At 44.5% G+C, this 20,684-nt stretch overlaps 1 protein-coding gene across 1 annotated transcript; it reads right to left on the bottom strand.

The window, feature by feature from the left end:
• Positions 1 to 1,490: 1,490 nt before the first annotated feature.
• Positions 1,491 to 20,330, bottom strand: LOC133460948 (zinc finger protein 239-like). Its single transcript, XM_061741662.1, has 3 exons — positions 20,283 to 20,330; positions 14,691 to 14,837; positions 1,491 to 2,534 (listed from the first exon to the last, which is right to left on the bottom strand). Exons 1-3 carry the CDS (start codon positions 20,328 to 20,330, stop codon positions 1,761 to 1,763), a joined length of 969 nt encoding a protein of 322 aa, XP_061597646.1. The 3' UTR covers positions 1,491 to 1,760.
• Between the last annotated feature and the right edge of the window lie 354 nt (positions 20,331 to 20,684).

The raw sequence follows: 20,684 nt of genomic DNA, 5'->3' as shown, positions 1-20,684 counted from the left end.
AAAAGGATAACTAAACTGCAAAAATTAGTCTCAAGGTAGATTATTCTTCAGAATAATAGTGAAGGGAGGAGTTTGAACCTTGCAAATAAGCGTAAAATAAGCACAAACAACTTCTCTCATTCAAATTAATCAGAATTTATTTACACAAGTGTCAAGAAGATGGTAAAACAACACTTCGGATAAATTCTGATGGCTAAACTATCCAAAAACAACAATTAACTAAACATGTATACAAAACTTCAGATTACCTGAAGAGGGGGTTGGGGTGGTAGTAGGAGCAGAATTAGGGGAGAAAACAATAAGATAAACAAACACACTCAACTAAAGAGCACAGTTGCTAGGGGATCACCAATCCGGCTCACAACGTAAAACTAACTTTTCAAATGTGTTACTAAGTTTCTCTGCCCAGACACAGAACAGCCTCTTACGTGAATCTTTGTAAATGAAGAGAAAGTGGTTGGATCCGGCCGGCCAGTGTTTCTTGATGAAACAAAGGGTAGTTACGCTCAGCAGGGGATCCTGATAAAGAGCTGCTCTCTCTCTCTCTCTCTCTGTCCTGGTCCAGATGAGGACCAGTGTGGATGAGGGGAATACATGGGCACAGCAGCTGGGCCTCCTTCAGCTCCAGGTCGGTCCAAAGGCGTTCACGTCGAGGCCTGCAGGGTCCCTGGTTCGGCTCCTCTTTGGGCTCAGGAAACTTGCGGCCACTCGCTGCAAAACGGACAGAGCAGAGGAGAAGAGAGCTTTTCCTTTTATAGCTGGCCCAGGAAGTCAAGGCCCCCCCTGTGGCTTGGGGTCTGTGTCCAGTCAGGGGCTGTTCCTTATCACTGAAGGGCCTTAGATGCAAATCCTGGTTGAGCTTTGCATCCATGGGGTTTCCTTTGTTCCAAACCATGCGGTCAGGTATCATAAACTCGAGGCTGGTCTCAGCCTGAGGCCCCAGAACTGGGCCTCAAAGCTGAGGGGATGGTGGGGTGGACTGGACTTGTGGGTGTATATGTACGTGGAAATGCGTGGAAATGCGTGCATCTGTCTATTATTTTTTATATATATATATATATATATATATATATATATATATATATGCTTTAATGCATCTAGAAATATTTGTGTGAGAATGCCCGTAATGAATAAGATTGTACACAGTAAATAATGTATGCTTTTATGTATAGATGAATACAGGGACTCATGGTAAATAGTGTTTATATAGAGGGACATGTAACTGCAAATGGCAATAATCACCCAGGTATCCGCAAATTTATACTCATCTATACCACAATATGTTTACACCGTGTAAAATTATTAATATTAATTTGTGTAACTTCTCAATACATCAAGATTTTTGACATCTAATAACAAGGGTATATGTGAAAACATGGTATTGAGTTCAAGGGGTAGGAGAAGTTTTTTTTTACTTCTTCTTACTTCTTTTTGAACATGTCAAAACTGCTGCTGCTTCAAACTAAAAAATCTCTTGCATTCATTGTTCAAGTATGTCTGTGACTTACACTACCATCATGTTCAAAATAAAGACTTTTGAATTGAATTCTTTTACTTCATTTTCTAAATCTGGTTATAACTGAACAGCTCTTACAGCTGTAAGAATCTGCTGCTTTTTTAAAAAAAAAAATTCAAAATCTTTCCAACAATCGAACCACCAGAATTATTCCTTTCAAACTAAATTAACTAAACTAAATTGGTGCCTTTTAACTGAACTCTCAAAATAAATTATATCAGCACTGATCACAAATGTACAATTTTTATCCAGTGTGAATACGTCGATGTTTTGTCAAATCACCTTGCTGGGCAAAAGCCGCCCCACACTGATCACACCTGTAAGGCTTGTCTCCAGTGTGAATACGTTGGTGAGTCGTTAGAGCACCTTGCTGGGCAAAAGCCGCTCCACACTGATCACATCTGTAAGGCTTGTCTCCAGTGTGAATACGTTGGTGAGTCATTAGGTTACTTTGATGGGCAAAAGCCGCTCCACACTGATCACACCTGTAAGGCTTGTCTCCAGTGTGAATACTCTGGTGAGTCGTTAGGTTACCTTGCAGGGCAAAAGCCACTCCACACTGATCACATCTGTAAGGCTTGTCTCCAGTGTGAATACGTTGGTGTCTCATTAGAGTACCTTGCTGGGTAAAAGCCACTCCACACTGATCACACCTGTAAGGCTTGTCTCCAGTGTGAATACGTTGGTGAGTCGTTAGGTTACTTTGATGGGCAAAAGCCGCTCCACACTGATCACACCTGTAAGGCTTGTCTCCACTGTGAATACGTTGGTGTCTTATTAGAGCACCTTGCTGGGTAAAAGCCACTCCACACTGATCACACTTGTAAGGCTTGTCTCCAGTGTGAATACGCTGGTGAGTCGTTAGGTTACCTTGCAGGGTAAAAGCCGCTCCACACTGATCACAGCTGTATGGTTTATCACCAGTGTGAGTTTTCTTATGGATCTTCAGGCTTGATGAAGTGGTGAAGACTTGCTTGCAATGACGACAGCAGTATCTTTTGGGTCTTCCTTTATGATTCTGTAACAGAGAAGATGACTTACATTATCTTGGATGCATTATCAAAAGCCTTTTCAGTTTCAAAAACATTTTTATCTGTGAGCTGAGCTGGATTTGCGTGTGACTTTTGACACTCCCCTGACGTGACTCGATTCACAAATGCATTTTTTTTTTTTTTAACACTGAAGGATCTGCAACCAATCAGATATCTTCCTTTGTTTCAGCCAGTCATAAGAGCGCACCCTACGTGGGGGACGATTTACTCGTAAACCAATCAGATTAAAGGGCGGATACACCTGCTGTTTGAGCTGCGTTGTGCCGTTGGCTTACAAAAGTAATTCAATATTTCGAGTTGGTGGAGTGAAGCTTGAGTTATGGTTCTGAGTCAAAACGACCCTGTGCCTACGGCGTGTTTGGTACGCGTCGATGCAAACCACACGCCGTGACTGACGTCACCTCCCGAAAATTGTAACTACGCGTCGAAGCGACACAGGCCACACGCAGACGGAGAGGGCTCTGATTGGTTCACTTGGAAGAAACGCATTTCCGGTTTGAAGCAGTCGTGAACTTTCAGCGCTCTTTTCTTCGTGTATATGGGATTTTTTTTTTGTTTTGGTTTTTTGCACAATAGTTGTCCTTATCTCTTTGATTCACTGTGACCGGAAAAAGTCGGATAAACCATTCAGGAAAAGATCGCAAACTAACGGTCACGGGGGGTACTGAACCGCGACAAAATGGAGTGACGTCGAAGTCCGAAGGGTTCATGACAGCATCACGATGACGGCGTGTGCTCTGCGTTGGTTTGACGCAGAACCAGAATTCATGCTTTAAAGATAAATAAACAAGACAACACGGGGATGGAGAGGAGATCACTGCTCTGCTTTTCTTGTGATCTCGGTAAAGAAAACAGCGCAATCGGAGATGGTTTATCGGGCCGTTCAACCAGAGCCGCCGGGAGACTAGAGAGCTCCAAGTCCTGCCGATGCAGCAAATAATGATGAGAAACAGCAGATATATTTATGTATGTATGTCAGATTAATCAAAGTTTGAATTAAGTTTCGTTCTTATGAGTATCAGAATCAAGTCAAGTCAGAGAGCTGACTGTGTTTATCGTGACATTCTTTGACACTCAGGAGGTTAAAACTGCTGACTTCCTGGTTGGTCAACTGAACCATTGTCTTTAAACACATCTGTGCAAAGCCTCACAGAGTTCTTGTTTGTCCAGAAGGTGCTCATTTATTGACCCTTCATGTTGTTTCAAGACTTTAAGCTGACTGTTGATTATCACATGTTAACAGATGACAGCGAAGTCCTTCCTGAGTTTGAGTTTTCCAACAAATACCCCATTGTCAGTTTGAACCATCTGTTCAAATAGTCCAACAGGGGTTCTGTTTTTAGTTGACCCCTTGACCCTTTGTGTTTTAAGGATGTCTGTTTGTTTCTTCATACCAAGCCTCTTCAACTGAAAAGTCATGTGTGTGACCATCTGTCCTTTGTCCATTCACTGTTCCAAATATGGTCAAGTTTCCTGTCAGTTTTACCAATAAAAGCGCCAGCTCTGCAGACAGCCAGTTGTCAGAAGGCCGACGAGTTCGAAGAGAGGGCCGTGTTGCCCTACAGCTCCTCAGACTTCTGTCCAACCTTCTGCAGAAGGCATTGAAAATCATTTCTAACAGTTTCCGGTGTCTTTTTCTAAAGTTATTAATATTGTGATGACTTTTGAACCTAACATTTTGGTGCCGAAAACCCGTGATCTCAAGCTCTGACGATTGGCACGGCGTACGATCAAAAGGGGCCATCAAAATCTGTCGACAGCGTTCTGACTTCAGGAACGGGGCCCAGATTGATCTGCGCTGTTCCAGAGTCCAGACGACGAGATTTCCGAGCCAGGGGAAGGCACTAGGAGACTAGGTGAGAGACCTCTTTTGAGTGAAATTTCTGTGTATACTAACAAGTGGTTAGCGAAAACGGTGTTTGGCGGCGGGTCGGGGACCCGATTTTTATAGAAGGCATAGGGGCCTCTAAAAATACTGCCTAAGAGCAGTGTGTAAGACCAACATCTAACTCGGTCGGGGACCGGCTTTTTTATGTCAGGGGACTTTAAAAGTACAGGATAACGAGGAGAGGTTTCTATTTGGAAATTATTTTTAATGGTTGTGTTTTATGTTTGTCTAATGTTTGTCTAATGTTTGTCTGATGTTTATGACAGGAAACTGTGTTCAATGTGGGGTTTCCAAAATTGAGAGGGAAAAATTTAAATTGCTCACTAAAAGATCTGTTGAAAAAGGAAACTTGTGTCCTGAGAGAAACTTAAGAAAGAAAATAACTGACGAAAAATAGCAGAGGCGTGGTTAAGCTGAAAATTTATGCTTAAAGAATCTCAAAAGATGCTTAATTGATGGGGAGACGTCCTCAAACTTAAGAAAATGGAGACAAATCTTGCAAAATAATAATATAGGGAACTTAAAAAGAAGTAAATGGACTAATTTAAGACTAGAAGAAAAAACAAGAAAGCAGCGACTTGTGATGAAGAGACTGGGGAGGGGAGAGAGCTGCAGCTTCGGGGCTGCAGCAGGCCAAAGCTCTGTGTCTGTGTGTGACTCTCTGTGTGTGTGTATGTGAGAGACACTGTCTGTGTGTGTGTATTCATGAGACCTTGTGAAACAGCTGCAGAGTTTGCAGAGCCAAGCTGCAGAGAGAGTGTGTGTGTGAAAGCGTGCTCCAGCAGTGGGTGCAGCGCTTTACGAGCGGCTGCAAGGCTCTGTCTGAGGGAGAACTTTTTTGTGTTTCTGGAAAAAGGGGGGTTTTCAGTGGTGAAGTGAAGTGAGCTCTCCTTTTGGAGGAGACGTAGAGATGTGGAATAATATAGTTTGTTCTATCATTCTAAGCCCTGAATGAAGGCATAGAATCATAGAAGTTTCAAATTGGGTTTCGTACAATGAAATTAGCGCTGCTGTATTTTTAGAATACAGTGGAAGGGTGTGTTCATTAGCCTACTGTCATTTGTATGTCAGTGATATTTTACACAGAAAGGATTGTGTGGAGGAGTAACAAACCCGTTGTACAATTTTTTTAGAAAAGAAAAACTCTGAGTGCATACTAGCCTATTCACACTGAAAATGTGTACATTTGTGATCAGTGTTGCTACCATTTAGGTTGTGAGTTCATCTGAAATGCACCAATTGAGTTTGGTTAGTGTAGTTTGAGGAGAAGTAATTTACACACTTGCACTGAAACACGAACCCACATGCAGATGATCTGAAGTGTGTGTTTAATGTTAGTGGGTTTTTGTCTATGTGTAGTTTACGCATGGGAATTTATCCCACAATTTTCTTAAGACTTCTATGAGTTTTCATAGAAGAGCGTGCATTTGCGTTGCAGCATGCAAACAGAAGGTTAAGAATCTCCTGAAGACTTTTATAAGTACTCATGATTTATCTGGAGACAATTTTCTGATAATTTTATGACAATTTTCTGGCATTTCTTTTTGATTTGGGGAAAATAGAGCTCAACAACAGTTGAGAAGACATTATTTGATAGAATGCTCCTTTAAGTCCGATATTTTGTGACTATGACTTATTGTTTATATATATATAAGTTCACTGAAGACTACTGTTTAGGTTGCAGGAGAGTTGCTGCACTGACAGTTTTTGTGTGTTACTTTAATAAAACCATAACCCACTTGGGTTGAAATAAAGACATTTTTCAATGAGAAATTCTGTAGTCTAATCTACGGTGGGAGACAGAATTTAACAGGGTTTTTGCCCCATCTAATCTGGTGATGGGAGGGGGGATCTCTGAGGGACATAGATATCCGACCCTAGAGAATCATTAAGTCAGACTTGCCGACCTGCCAGGATGCAGAGGTCAAGAAGTGGGAGGGCCACTTATCTGGGGAGCCTGACTCTGGCAGCCTGACTCTTCCAGGGAGAAGTCAACAAGGAGGGGGTCTGATGACACGAAACCCCCACCCCTGTTGGCATGCAAAATAATGCTGTGAAGCAGACCAGTGCTTCCAAGGAAGTTGTTCCCCCTGGTGGCTAAGTTGAGCCATAGGGAGTTTCTATGGCTCAACAGGAGGGAGTAGGGGTACATATGATACATCATGAGGATTAAATACTAAATACCCTTTAAAATTTTTTTAGTAGGAGTTTTCCGACATGTTTCAGATACAACATGAAAGGACCTATCCATTTGAAGTTGTTCATATGGATTTGATTCTTGGAGTGAACTAATGGCTGTTAAGTTAAGGCTCAAGAAAGCCATGGCCTGAATGACGGCCATTAGTCGAACTGTACATGAGAATCGTCTTCTTGTACGCTGCTGTTTCTTCCTCTCTTCCCTCTCCTAAAGCAGGAACTGCTGAAACTGGGTAACCGGATCCTGAGTCGAGTGGTGAAACGTCATCACCCGTCAGGACGGGCCCTTTTGCTGTCCAAATCAGGACACCGACAGCACCGGCAGCAGTAAAGGCTGCTGACCAATCTACTGCGTTCACCAGTTGCAGTGAAAGCTAGCAGAGAAATTCCAGGCTTGAGTAGGCAGGAAGTCGGGCGGTTCCACAACCTTTGCCCGCTGAAGAATTCATCTTAATGCCTACTCACCTGCCACGGCCTGAAGAAGATGACTAGCCAAACTGACTTGCGACAACAAACTAGGAGAGGAGTCCGAGGAATGGAAGAGACTTTTTCATTACTGAGTCATGCTGACATAATGACTGAGATTACGATTCCGATTCCGACTATTACTGTCTTTGTACTGTTCTGTGTTTTCATTACCTGTATGTTTATGATGACACTGGAGTGTTTTATTTTGTTTACTGTGAAGTTTCATAAGAACAAACAGGAGGGAAATGTCAGATTAATCAAAGTTTGAATTAAGTTTCGTTCTTATGAGTATCAGAATCAAGTCAAGTCAGAGAGCTGACTGTGTTTATCGTGACATTCTTTGACACGCAGGAGGTTAAAACTGCTGACTTCCTGGTTGGTCAACTGAACCATTGTCTTTAAACACATCTGTGCAAAGCCTCACAGAGTTCTTGTTTGTCCAGAAGGGCCTCATTTATTGACCCTTCATGTTGTTTCAAGACTTTAAGCTGACTGTTGATTATCACATGTTAACAGATGACAGCGAAGTCCTTCCTGAGTTTGAGTTGTCCAACAAATACCCCATTGTCAGTTTGAACCATCTGTTCAAATAGTCCAACAGAGGTTCTGTTTTTAGTTGACCCCTTGACCCTTTGTGTTTTAAGGATGTCTGTTTGTTTCTTCATACCAAGCCTCTTCAACTGAAAAGTCATGTGTGTGACCATCTGTCCTTTGTCCATTCACTGTTCCAAATATGGTCAAGTTTCCTGTCAGTTTTACCAATAAAAGCGCCAGCTCTGCAGACAGCCAGTTGTCAGAAGGCCGACGAGTTCGAAGAGAGGGCCGTGTTGCCCTACAGCTCCTCAGACTTCTGTCCAACCTTCTGCAGAAGGCATTGAAAATCATTTCTAACAGTTTCCGGTGTCTTTTTCTAAAGTTATTAATATTGTGATGACTTTTGAACCTAACAATGTATCACCACCCACACTAGGTAATTAAGCCTATAATCGGGGACCAGAGAGAATGCAGTTCTGCCAAATGATGTTTAGTGGAGCCAGACATTATCTCATTACTGATATGATTTAACAGAAGATTCCTTAATTGATTAATAAATATTGGATTTTTGTTTCCAGTTCATTAGAATGGTTTTCTTTGCGATACATAAAGCAGTGAGAACCAAGTGAGCCAGGTTAGATTCTATTTGGATGTCTCCCAGGTGACTTAGTATACATAGTGTGGGGCACACTGTAATTGAGCCATGTGGATAAATCCTCACATCTCCATCCAGAACTTCTGTACCGGTGCACAAAACCATGAAGCATGTATATGATTATCAGGGCTGTTCTCTGTACACTGTGAGCAGATATTAGAGGTTGCAAAACCCATCTGGAACATCCTTTGTCCTGTATAATGTATTCTGTAAAGAACTTTGTACTGTATAAGTTGCAAGTTTGGATTCTTGGTCATAGTGAAATTATTTAAACATATTTGTTACCAAGATATTTGGTTATTGTTAAGAGAGAGGTCAGCCGCCCTTTTGGAAATCGGAAGAGAAACTATCTATTTTGGACATTAACCTGTAGAGTTTCAATAGTAATTTTGGGGTGTTTAGATTAAGTAACTATTTTCTTAGTGGGAAGTTGCAGATCCAGTTGGTTGAGTTTATTTTTTTATTATTATGGACTTAAGTTGTTGGTATTCTAAAACTTTGTTACTGCTAATTCCATATTGAACAGTGAGTGTGTTAAATGGTACAAAATGTCCACAATTATATGTTGTAGATACTTTATTCCTTGGTCTCTCCATTGAGTAAAGTTTACCATCTTTACATTTTCTTGATTGTTCCAGATGGGTGTGCGATCACATGGAAAAAAGTGAGACTTTGGCTATTTTAAGGAAGTCCCACCAGGCTGTCAGAGTTGAGCTAATATAAATGCTTTTAAAGCATTCATGATGTGTAATATTTTGACTGATAAATGGTAGATCTGCGATTTCCAAATCATTGCAAAATACTTGTTCTGAATCCAGCCATTGACTATCTAGTAAGTGGTTTTTGCACCATTTTAAGATATACTGTAACTTATTAACTAAGAAATAATACTGGAAGTTGGGTAAGTCTAAGCCTTCACAGTCTTTGGATTTTTGTAATGTCTTTAAGCTAATACGTGGAGTTTTATTTTTCCACAGGAATTTTGACACAACAACTCTGACAGTCTAGGGGAGATGTTTACAGGGGTGATAGTAAAAAAAAATCCTGAGCCTGAACTTTTTTTTCCCTGGGAGGTAAGCGAGCCCCTAAGCCAAGATATATGCCCCGATCAACACAATTGTCATTTTTTGTCCTCTTAAAGTGTAAGTCTGGTGTAAATTGACCCATGGTCCTGTTGTTCAAGCTCACCACATGCAGCCCATAGAAAACAGAATGAGTAAATTGAACAACATAGGCCAGGGGTGTGATTCCCTGGGACAACATTTTGATAAATAGTTCATTAAATTGAATATTCTGATGAGTTTTGTAGATTTTCCATATTTTTGTAGATATGCCTCCACGCTGCCAAACACACACAAACACAACCGCATGTGAAGCAGTAAATTGGCTTAGAATGGCCTATTTTACTGTCATGAGGAGGAAATATTGTAGAAAAACATTAATGTCCACACTAGTATAAATACAGGTTTGCATGGCCTCACAAAATGATGCCGTTTACAATGAGGTGGCAGCACTTATTATTCTTATGTAGGGCTGAATGATTTTTGAAAATAACCTAATTGCGATTTTTTTCCTCAATATTACGATTGCGATTTAATATGTGATTATTTTTTTCCAAGGTCCTGTTCTCATGTATTTTTCAACTACACAAAAAATAAATCAGTCTGTTTCAGGTAGATTTTCACTTGAAATAAGTAGAAAAATCTGCCAGTGGAACAAGATTTTTTTGCTTGTAATAAGAAGATAAATCTTGTCCCACTGGCAGATTTTTCTACTTATTCTCACTCACTCACTCATCTTCTCCCGCTTTTCCGTTACCGGGTCGCGGGGGCAGCAGCCTCAGCAGGGATGCCCAGACTTCCCTCACCCCAGACACTTCCTCCAGCTCCTCCGGGGGGAGTCCGAGGCGTTCCCAGGCCAGCCGAGAGACATAGTCTCTCCAGCGTGTCCTGGGTCTTCCCCGGGGTCTCCTCCCGGTGGGACATGCCTGGAACACCTCCCTAGGGAGGCGTCCAGGAGGCATCCGGTACAGATGCCCAAGCCACCTCAGCTGACTCCTCTCAACGTGAAGGAGCAGCGGCTCGACTCCGAGCTCCTCCCGGGTGACCGAACTCCTCACCCTATCTCTAAGGGAGCGTCCAGCCACCCTGCGGAGGAAACTCATCTCGGCCGCTTGTATCCGCGATCTTGTCCTTTCGGTCACTACCCAAAGTTCATGACCATAGGTGAGGGTAGGGGCGTAGATTGACCGGTAAATCGAGAGCTTCGCCTTTCGACTCAGCTCCCTCTTCACCACGACGGTCCAGTACATCGACCGCATTACTGCGGACGCTGCACCGATCCGTCTGTCAATCTCACGCTCCATTGTTCCCTCACTCGTGAACAAGATCCCGAGATACTTGAACTCCTCCACCTGAGGCAGGACTTCTCCACCCACCCGGAGAAGGCATGCCACCCTTTTCCGGTCGAGAACCATGGCCTCGGTCTTGGAGGTGCTGATTCTCATCCCTGCCGCGTCGCACTCGGCCGCAAACCGCCCCATCACATGCTGGAGGTCCCGGTCTGATGAAGCCAACAGGACAACATCATCTGCAAAAAGCAGAGATGAAATCCTGAGGTTCCCAAACCAGATCCCCTCCGGCCCCTGGCTGCGCCTAGAAATCCTGTCCATAAAAATTATGAACAGGACCGGTGACAAAGGGCAGCCCTGCCGGAGTCCAACATGCACTGGGAACAAGTCTGACTTACTGCCGGCAATGCGAACCAGACTCCTGCTTCGATCATACAGAGACCGGACAGCCCTTAGTAGAGGGCCCCGGACTCCATACTCACTCAGCACCCCCCACAGAATGGCACGAGGGACACGGCAAACGCCTTCTCCAGATCCACAAAACACATGTAGTGTACTGGTTGGGCAAATTCCCATGAACCCTCGAGCACCCTGCGGAGGGTGTGGAGCTGGTCCAGTGTTCCACGACCGGGACGAAAACCGCATTGTTCCTCCTGAATCCGAGGTTCGACTATCGGCCGTAATCTCCTCTCCAGTACCCTGGCGTAGACTTTCCCCGGGAGGCTGAGAAGTGTGATCCCCCTGTAGTTGGAACACACTCTCCGGTCCCCCTTTTTAAACAGAGGGACCACCACCCCGGTTTGCCACCCCAGCGGTACTGTCCCCTTCCTCCATGCAATGTCGCAGAGGCGTGTCAACCAAGACAGCCCTAGGACATCCAGAGACTTGAGGTACTCAGGGCGAATCTCATCCGCCCCCGGTGCCCGGCCACTGAGGAGCTTACGAACTACCTCAGTGACCTCGGCTTGGGTGATGGACGAGCACGCCTCCGAGCCCCAACCCTCTGCTTCCTCAGTGGAAGGCATGTCAGTCGGGTTAAGGAGATCCTCGAAGTATTCCTTCCACCGTCCGACAATGTCCCCAGTCGAGGTCAACAGCTCCCCACCAGCACCATAAACGGTGCCGGCAGAGTACTGCTTCCCCCTTCTGAGGCGCCGAACGGTCCTCCAGAATTTCCTCGAGGCCGACCGAAAGTCCTCCTCCATGGCCTCCCCGAACTCCTCCCAGACCCGAGTTTTTGCCTCCAAGACTGCCCGAGCCGCGGCCCGCTTGGCCTGCCGGTACCTATCTACTGCGTCAGGAGTCCCACCGGCCAACATAGCCCGGTAGGACTCCTTCTTCAGTCTGACGGCATCCTGTACTTCCGGTGTCCACCACCGGGTTCTAGGATTGCCACCACGACAGGCACCGGAGACCTTGCGTCCACAGCTTCGAGCCGCCGCGTTGACAATGGAGGCAGAGAACATGGTCCACTCGGACTCAATGTCCCCCGCCTCCCCCGGGATCCGAGAGAAGCTCTCCCGGAGGTGGGAGTTGAAGATGTCCCTGACAGAGGGCTCAGCCAGACGTTCCCAACAGACCCTCACAATCCGTTTGGGTCTGCCCGGTCTGTCCAACCTCCTCCTCCGCCAGCGCATCCAACTCACCACCAGGTGGTGATCAGTTGACAGCTCAGCCCCTCTCTTCACCCGAGTGTCCAAGACATGCGGCCGAAGGTCAGATGAAACGACAACAAAGTCGATCATTGACCTCCGGCCTAGGGTGTCCTGGTGCCACGTGCACTGATGGACACCCTTACGCCTGAACATGGTGTTCGTGATGGACAAACTGGGACTCGCACAGAAGTCCAACAACAAAACACTGCTCGGGTTCAGATCGGGGAGGCCGTTCCTCCCAATCACGCCTCTCCAGGTATCACTGTCATTACCCACGTGAGCGTTGAAGTCCCCCAGTAGAACAATGGAGTCCCCAGTTGGAGCACTATCAAGTACCCCTCCCAGGGACTCCAAGAAGGCCGGGTACTCCGCACTGCTGTTCGGCCCGTAGGCACAAACAACAGTGAGAGACCTTTCCCCGACCCGAAGGCGCAGGGAAGCGACCCTCTCGTTCACCGGGGTGAACTCCAACACATGGCGGCTGAGCTGGGGGGCTATTAACAAGCCCACACCAGCCCGCCGCCTCTCACCATGGGCAACTCCAGAGTAGTGGAGGGTCCAGCCCCCTTCAAGGAGCTGGGTTCTAGAGCCCAAGCTATGTGTGGAGGTGAGCCCGACTATCTCTAGCCGGTATCTCTCAACCTCACGCACAAGCTCCGGCTCCTTCCCCCCCAGCGAGGTGACATTCCATGTCCCCACTGTGACGGTTTTGGTCCAGGGATTGGGTCGTCGAGGCACCCCGCCACGACTGCTACCCAGCCCACATTGCACCGGCCTTTCATGGACCTTCCTGCGGGTGGTGGGCCTACAGGAAGGCTCCTTTCCCGATGGAGAACCATGGCCTCGGTCTTGGAGGTGCCGATTCTCATCCCTGATGCGTCGCAGTCGGCCTCAAACCGCCCCAGCACATGCTGAAGGTCCCGGTCCGATGAAGCCAACAGGACAACGTCATCTGCAAAAAGGAGAGACGAAATCCTGTGGTTCCCGAAAGATGGCATGAGTAAGTCCTTGAGTCTTGTTAAAGACAAGAAAGCCCTTAAACTGTTTTCTTTACTTGAAAGATATGATTTAATATGATATGGCCCTTGTGAGTTATTTTTCATTTTATTTTTTTTTATTTCATTTTTATTTTATGTTGTACAATAATTAGATTCTCAGTGTATATTTTGTAATACTGATGTTGCTCAACCCAAGGCAAAAGTTTGTAATTCTGATATGTGCCTTGTTTGTTTGTATCTATGTTTCAATAAAAAAAAATAAAAAAACATTCTGGTGTAAAACTAAGTTAAAGGAGCCGTCTGTAAGAAATGGCCAAAACTGGTACTGCAGTCACTTTCAAAATATTGTTGAGCGGCGTGTACCCTCCCCCTCCTCCCCCCGACCAGAGGTTGCCAGGTAGGCTGCAGAATGCAGCAGGAACGTAGGCTGCCATGGGTGCGATAATTAGAGCCGAGCTGGCAACCCGGATGCCGAAACAATACTGACTTGGTGATTGGGAGATAGGTGGAGGGTGGAGCTTCAGAAACAATACTGACTTGGTGATTGGGAGATAGGTGGAGGGTGGAGCTTCAGAAACAATACTGACTTGGTGATTGGGAGATAGGTGGAGGGTGGAGCTTCAGAAACAATACTGACTTGGTGATAGGGAGATAGGTGGAGGGTGGAGCTTCAGAAACAATACTGACTTGGTGATTGGGAGATAAGTGGAGGGTGGAGCTTCAGGCCAAAACAAAAAATGACAACATAAACATCAGTTGAGGGCTGCAACTCCTCTTTTTAAACTGGAGTATCCTGGCTTGAGTCCTGTTGTCAGTGACATAAGTATTTGAAATGAACATGATTTTTAAATGTCTGTTGACATATCGGGGTCATTTTATGATTCATTTTATTATTGCTCTTACATACAGCTCCTTTAAGGCTTAAAGTGAAGAATTAGCAGGAAACATCAAGATGAGAATATGCTTTCAGATAGAAAGTTTGGGCAAGTTAACCTGCATGGGAACCTTTCTCCAGCAGAGAGCAGCAGAATCTGGGCAAAGGAAACGGTGCCAGCGACCTCCGTCGTCACTTGTGTCCAGCTGGTATCAGACCGGGAACAGCGCCACTCGCGGCCACAGCCAGAACTGCAGGTCGCGGACGCGTTCACTGTCTTTTTGAGAACATGCACGTCCACGCGCCAAATGAACGCAGGATACGCGTGACGACAACAATGCGTACGCGTTCTGAACTGCAAGTAGAACTGAGCCCTAACTGATGACGGTTGGATTCTTCCTGATGTTGGTCCTCAAAGGCCTTCAAGAAAGCAGCTCAGCGTGAAGTCAAGACACTAAACTGTGGTGTTTGTTTCAAGATAACGGAGCCTGGAAGCAGGTTTACCTTCCTCTTCCTCAGCTTGGAGTCGTTGAGCTCCTCCTTGACGGTAATCTCCTGCTTGGGCGGCAGAAGTTCCAGCTCCCTCTCCTTGGCTTCTCTCAGCAGCTGCTCGGCGGTGATCTGCACCTCAGCAGGAGCTTCGTTCTTCACCTGAAACACCACAAACACCCTGAAATATCTCTGCAGGAGCTTTGTTCTTCACCTGAAACACCACAAACACCCTGAAATATCTCTGCAGGAGCTTTGTTCTTCACCTGAAACACCACAAACACCCTGAAATATCTCTGCAGGAGCTTTGTTCTTCACCTGAAACACCACAAACACCCTGAAATATCTCTGCAGGAGCTTTGTTCTTCACCTGAAACACCACAAACACCCTGAAATCTTTCTCCACCCACTTTTATGCTCCCTGTGTCTTTTCAGAATCCAAAGAATTGAAAGGACAATCAGGATCTTGTGTTTCATGCCGTCACCCTGAGTCAAAAAAGCAGTTGTGCCAAGTAATGTAGCAAAACCAAAGCTGGAGTTATGATGGGAGACATTCCTTGGTTTGAGGATTTGAAACACTTAGCGCCGCTCCTTTTAAGAGTTCCACCTCCGACCAAACGGGACAGCTATCACAACAATGTTCATGCTGCTGCTGTAAGACAACGGAAACCTCCAACCTCAGTATGTGTTATATGTCCTTGAATAATGTTGGATGGGTGATGTTTGATAATATCCTTGAATAATGTTTGAGGTTTTTTATCTGTGCTGTATTTATTTGTGCCAAGAAACTGCAGACGCAAATTAGCCTAAGGCTAACTCTGGTGCAATGCATCACATGTTTACATTTATGTTTTTTAATTGCACATGGTCCAGGGCTTTCCACTAAGACATAGACTAGCCAGCCATACTAAATAAGTAGCCAGCCGGGGGGGGTGGGGGGAGGGGGGTAGTCGTAAGTACTGAGTAGCATAGAAAACATGATTTAGTCGTAATAATAATAATAATAACATATTCATATTTATTTTCATTTATTGAAATAGTAAAAACATAAAATAGAAACAAAACAATAAAATATAGACAACTGAGGAGTCAAGTTCAACATTATTAAACAAAAGTCCAGAATGCTACCAGTGGTACCCACCGAAAAAAACTAGGGATGCACCGAAATTAAAATTGGAGGCCGAAACTGAAGCCGAATAAAATGTAAAGTCTTGGCTGAATACTGAGTACCGAATAGCCTACGGAATGCGGTTGTTCACAGTTTTTCATTTATTTTGCCATTTTTTTCACAATTGCATAGATAAAATTGCAATGACATTATTAACAACAAAAACAGTAAACTAATGAGTTGAGCCACTGTCAAGCAGCTGGCGATGCTGTTGCTTAAATTGACCAAAAGGTGGCTCTCTAACATCACTGTTTGTGTACTGTGCGTGACTCTGACGCTGGTTAGTAATTAAGGAGTTAAAACTCACTCGCCACTTACGGGACTCAGTAGCCAGCAGAAACGGCAGTAGGAGCATTTATTACATTTATTACATGTATTAACTGTAGTACCGCTATTATGAGAGGTTATTTCTCACAGTATTAGCCTAAAGGGACTTAAGGCTGATTTATGGTCCCGCGTTACACCAACGCAGAGCCTACGGCGTAGTGTACGCGGCAGTATGCACCGTACGGCGCGCGTCGCCGCGTACCCTACGCCGTAGGCTCTGCGTCGATTTAACGCAGAACTATAATTCAGGCTTCACTCACTGCCGCAACGTGTTGCCTCCAGTCATTTCAATGTGAAGCACACGGCAAAACACAGCATTGCAGTATTATTATTATTATTATTATGTATAGTATATTATATTATTATTAGTATAGGTATCGGATAGGTGAATGGATGAATGAATGAGATGCCTGGGTCTGGGGCCCTCCGTTGTCGGGCCTGCGCGGGTGTCGCCTTGTTGGGGGGTTCCCTCTCTCCGGGCCCGTCTCCGGTCCCCCCCGCTGCCTCTACGGCGGGGCGCCCCTCTGGTCTTGGAGGGCCACTTTCGTGGGGGACGGGTGCGCCTGCCCGCGTCGGCTCTGTCTCTCCGGGCAGGCTGGCCCCCTGCCGGGTGGGGGTCGTTGGCCTGAAGGGTGAGGGCCTCCTGGCCGCGTGTCCGGCCCGGACCGGGTGGCCGGGGATTGCCTGGGTCGCGGTCCGCCGCCGCGGGATCCCTGGCTGCTTCTTTCAGCGCCGTGGGGGCCCCGCCCGCGGGCCCCCTCGGCCGCCGCCGGGCGGGGGGGGGCCTCGCAGGCGGTGGGTTGCCTCCCTCCTACTTCTCCCCTCTGTGGGGTTTGCCGGTGGCCTGGGTTCCGGGCTCTTCCTTGTCGGCCTCTGGTCTCGCGGGTGGCGGGGTCGCTCCCCCCCCTCCCCCACTATAGATACACTTCAGGTGGAGCTTTGTTTGGTTTATTACACACACACACACACACACACACACACACACACACACACACACACACACACACACACACACACACACACACACACACACACACACACACACACACATAGTCATTTAGTCACATGCACACACACACACACACACACACACACACACACACACACACACACACACACACACACACACACACACACACACACACATAGACATACACACTGGCTTGTTCACCTGCATGCTGGCTCTCTAGTTTTTGGGTTTAGGTAGCGGTAGCGATAGCTTAGCTCAGACTGCGATCAGATCTCAAGATTTAGGTCGATTGCTGTTCGTGTTTTGGTTGGCTCCGTGCCGGTTTCGTGCTTTGTTTGTGGTTTTTTGTTGCAGATTTCCAGTGCTTGACGTGTGCCTCCGTGTGTTCCTGCTTCCTGGATTGGCAGTGGATGTCGTCACCCCCCCCCCCCCACCCCCAAAAAAAAAAAAAAAAAAAAAAAAAAAAAAAAAAAAAAAACACTGGGTTTGTATGTGTATATTTATGTATGTGTACGCATATGTGTGCATATATATATGTATATATTACATATAGTAATAATGCACATATATACACTTTTGGTTTCTACCGTCATGGTATCAATCAATAATATGTGTGCAGACAAGGTAATAAAAAAAAACAAAAAAAAAAAAAAAAAAAACACAGCATTGCATATTCAGCGCCGCACAGAGGCTCCCAAATGGAAATGATTATTGATTTCTGAATGAATGGATAGACACGTCACTTATTTTTTGCATATTATTTTTTTCTTTTCTGGCCTGGCGGGGGCTCTCATTGGCCATGGCGCCCTGCCAAGCCTGTACAATTGTAGGAAACACTGTATTATCATTATTATTACAACTCACTCGCCATTGCATCTTTTATTCATTAGTGTAACTAATGAAGTGTATGAAAATACACTCTACACGTGTCGCAGGTGGTGCTAATTGAACGCTTGAAGAGAAGACTGGATTACCGGTAGAACGTTTTGGGCTAAACGATGCAACGCGGTTAGGCTTTCTTTTTAATACGAACTGATTAAACTGATTACATTTTGTAGTGGATAGCCTGAGTAAGTAAGGACGTACCGTTTTTATGGTGACAAAAGCATCATAGTGAGCTCTGCTTGTTGATCCGAGTTCGACACATTCACTGCGCTGAGCGTGCACACACACGCACACACACACGCACCGCATGTCGAGGCCGCGGAGTTTCTCTTTGAAGTCGGCGGTGAGTAATTTGTGGTACAAGCAGAGCGAATCACAACTTTAATGAGTGCTGTTCAGTTTGACATTATTGTCAGTCTATGAGAAAACATTTAATTTTATTAAAATCAAAAAATAATATTTATAGGCTATAAGAATAAGCGTCATTAAAGTAGCCGGCTGGACCTAATCGAGTAGTCGGCTATAAGGCCGGCAGCCGGCGCTTGTGGAAAGCCCTGATGGTCCCTCTCAAATAAGATTTAAGTAAGTAAGTAAACTCTCTGGTCCTGGTCTCGGTTTAGGGGGTCTTGACTCCAAGTTTACCGACGACTGATATGTTTTCTATGCTGTTGACTGCACATTAGTGCCCCCCCCACCAACTTTGAAACATGTTTTCTCCAGATTTCAGGCAGAAGAACCCGGATGTGATCAAAGTTCTGCTGAAACAAAAACTAACCAAACTAAACTAAACTCTGCCAGAAGTCTGGATTAGGGTCGCCACCGTCCCGTAAAATACGGAATTGTCCTTTATTTGAGAAAAAAGTGTTGCGTCCCGTATTGAACTAATACGGGACGCGATTTGTCCCGTATTTTCATTAATTTTCATTAATAGTCTGTCACACAAACATCAACACTAAATTTAACAATAATCAACAAAATAAAACACAGGAAACATTAAGGCCAGCAAAATCTTTGTGGCGGGACAACAGGACCTGCTGCGTCTGTGCCCAGATCTTTATATGTTATTATTATTATTGTTATTATTATTATTATTATTATTATTATTATTATTATTATTATTAACGTGTGTGCCAGACAGCGGGGAGGACTCGGGCTTCACCTCCAGGTCGGGGTTGGGAATTAAAAGTTGCGTTCCGTATTGAACCAATACGGACATTTATTATGCTCTTATTTATTGATGTCATAATATACAGATGAAGGTCGGAACATTTGAATATATTGCAAAACGTAATTTGTAGTAAATTTAACTAAAGGTGAAACAAATATATTATTTCCCACTACATTCAAAGTGAGATATTTCAAGCCTTTATTTGTTATAATTTTGGTGATTATGGCTCACAGTTTATGAAAACCCCAAATAAAAAATAAATTAGAGAATATTTTATGAAATCAATAGACAATTCCATCATCAAAATTATAACAAATAAAGGTTTAACATATCTTGCTTTGCATGTAATAGGACTAGGTAATATATTAAGTTTCACCTTTTAAGTTGAATTATTGAAATAAATTAACTTTTACACCCTATTCTAGTTGAATTATTGAAATAAATTAACTTTTACACCCTATTCTAGTTGAATTATTGAAATAAATTCGTTATTACACGATATTCTAGTTGAATTATTGAAATAAATTAGCTTTTAAACCATATTCTAGTTGAATTATTGAAATATATTAACTTTTACACCCTATTCTAGTTGAATTATTGAAATAAATTAACTTTTACACCCTATTCTAGTTGAATTATTGAAATAAATTAACTTTTACACCCTATTCTAGTTGAATTATTGAAATAAATTAACTTTTACACCCTATTCTAGTTGAATTATTGAAATAAATTAACTTTTACACCCTATTCTAGTTGAATTATTGAAATAAATTAACTTTTACACCCTATTCTAGTTGAATTATTGAAATAAATTAACTTTTTTTTTGCTCCTGCGCTGCTGAAATCAGGGCGTCCCTTATTTCTATTTGTGAAAGGTGGAAACCCTAGTGTGGATTAAACTAATTAAACTGAATTAATACATCAATAAGAACTGATTCCACTAATTCATATGAATGTGAGCCCGACACCAGCCCCAGTTTGACACAGAAACAGTTGAAAACGCTAAGACTTCGTGACTAAAACCCGTGCCCTGTCCAAACCCTGCTTAGCTTAGCTTAGCTTAGCTTCCCTAAGCTCCGGGTTTCGTACCTTCGCCACCTCGGGGATCCGCTGCTTCCCTGCCGCGGTGGACGCCATGATCCTCGGTGTGTCGGGGGTTCGAGCCCCGGAATATCAAACCTGAGCAGGTCAAACAGCAGCTTTTAGCAGCGGCTACAACAACAACAACAACACGTGGTGCTAACCGCTGCTCCCACAATGCACCGCGGCCGCACCTCACGCAAATCATGGCGGCAGCACTTCCGGGTTATGGAGCCTTTATTTAAAAAACTTTATTAGCAAATGTTGCTCTACAAACCATAGACATATACACGTAGATGCCCCGTGGAGCTGCTGCGATACATAGATATAAATATATAAAGATATAGATATAAAGACCACCATGTATCGTTAAAAGCTGCTGTTTGACCCGCTCAGGTTTGATATTCCGGG

Source organism: Cololabis saira, chromosome 15, assembly GCF_033807715.1.
Source record: "Cololabis saira isolate AMF1-May2022 chromosome 15, fColSai1.1, whole genome shotgun sequence".
Classification (NCBI taxonomy): Eukaryota; Metazoa; Chordata; class Actinopteri; order Beloniformes; family Belonidae; genus Cololabis; species Cololabis saira.
Note: the sequence above shows the minus strand (reverse complement) of the source record. Positions and strands in the feature narration are given on the sequence as shown.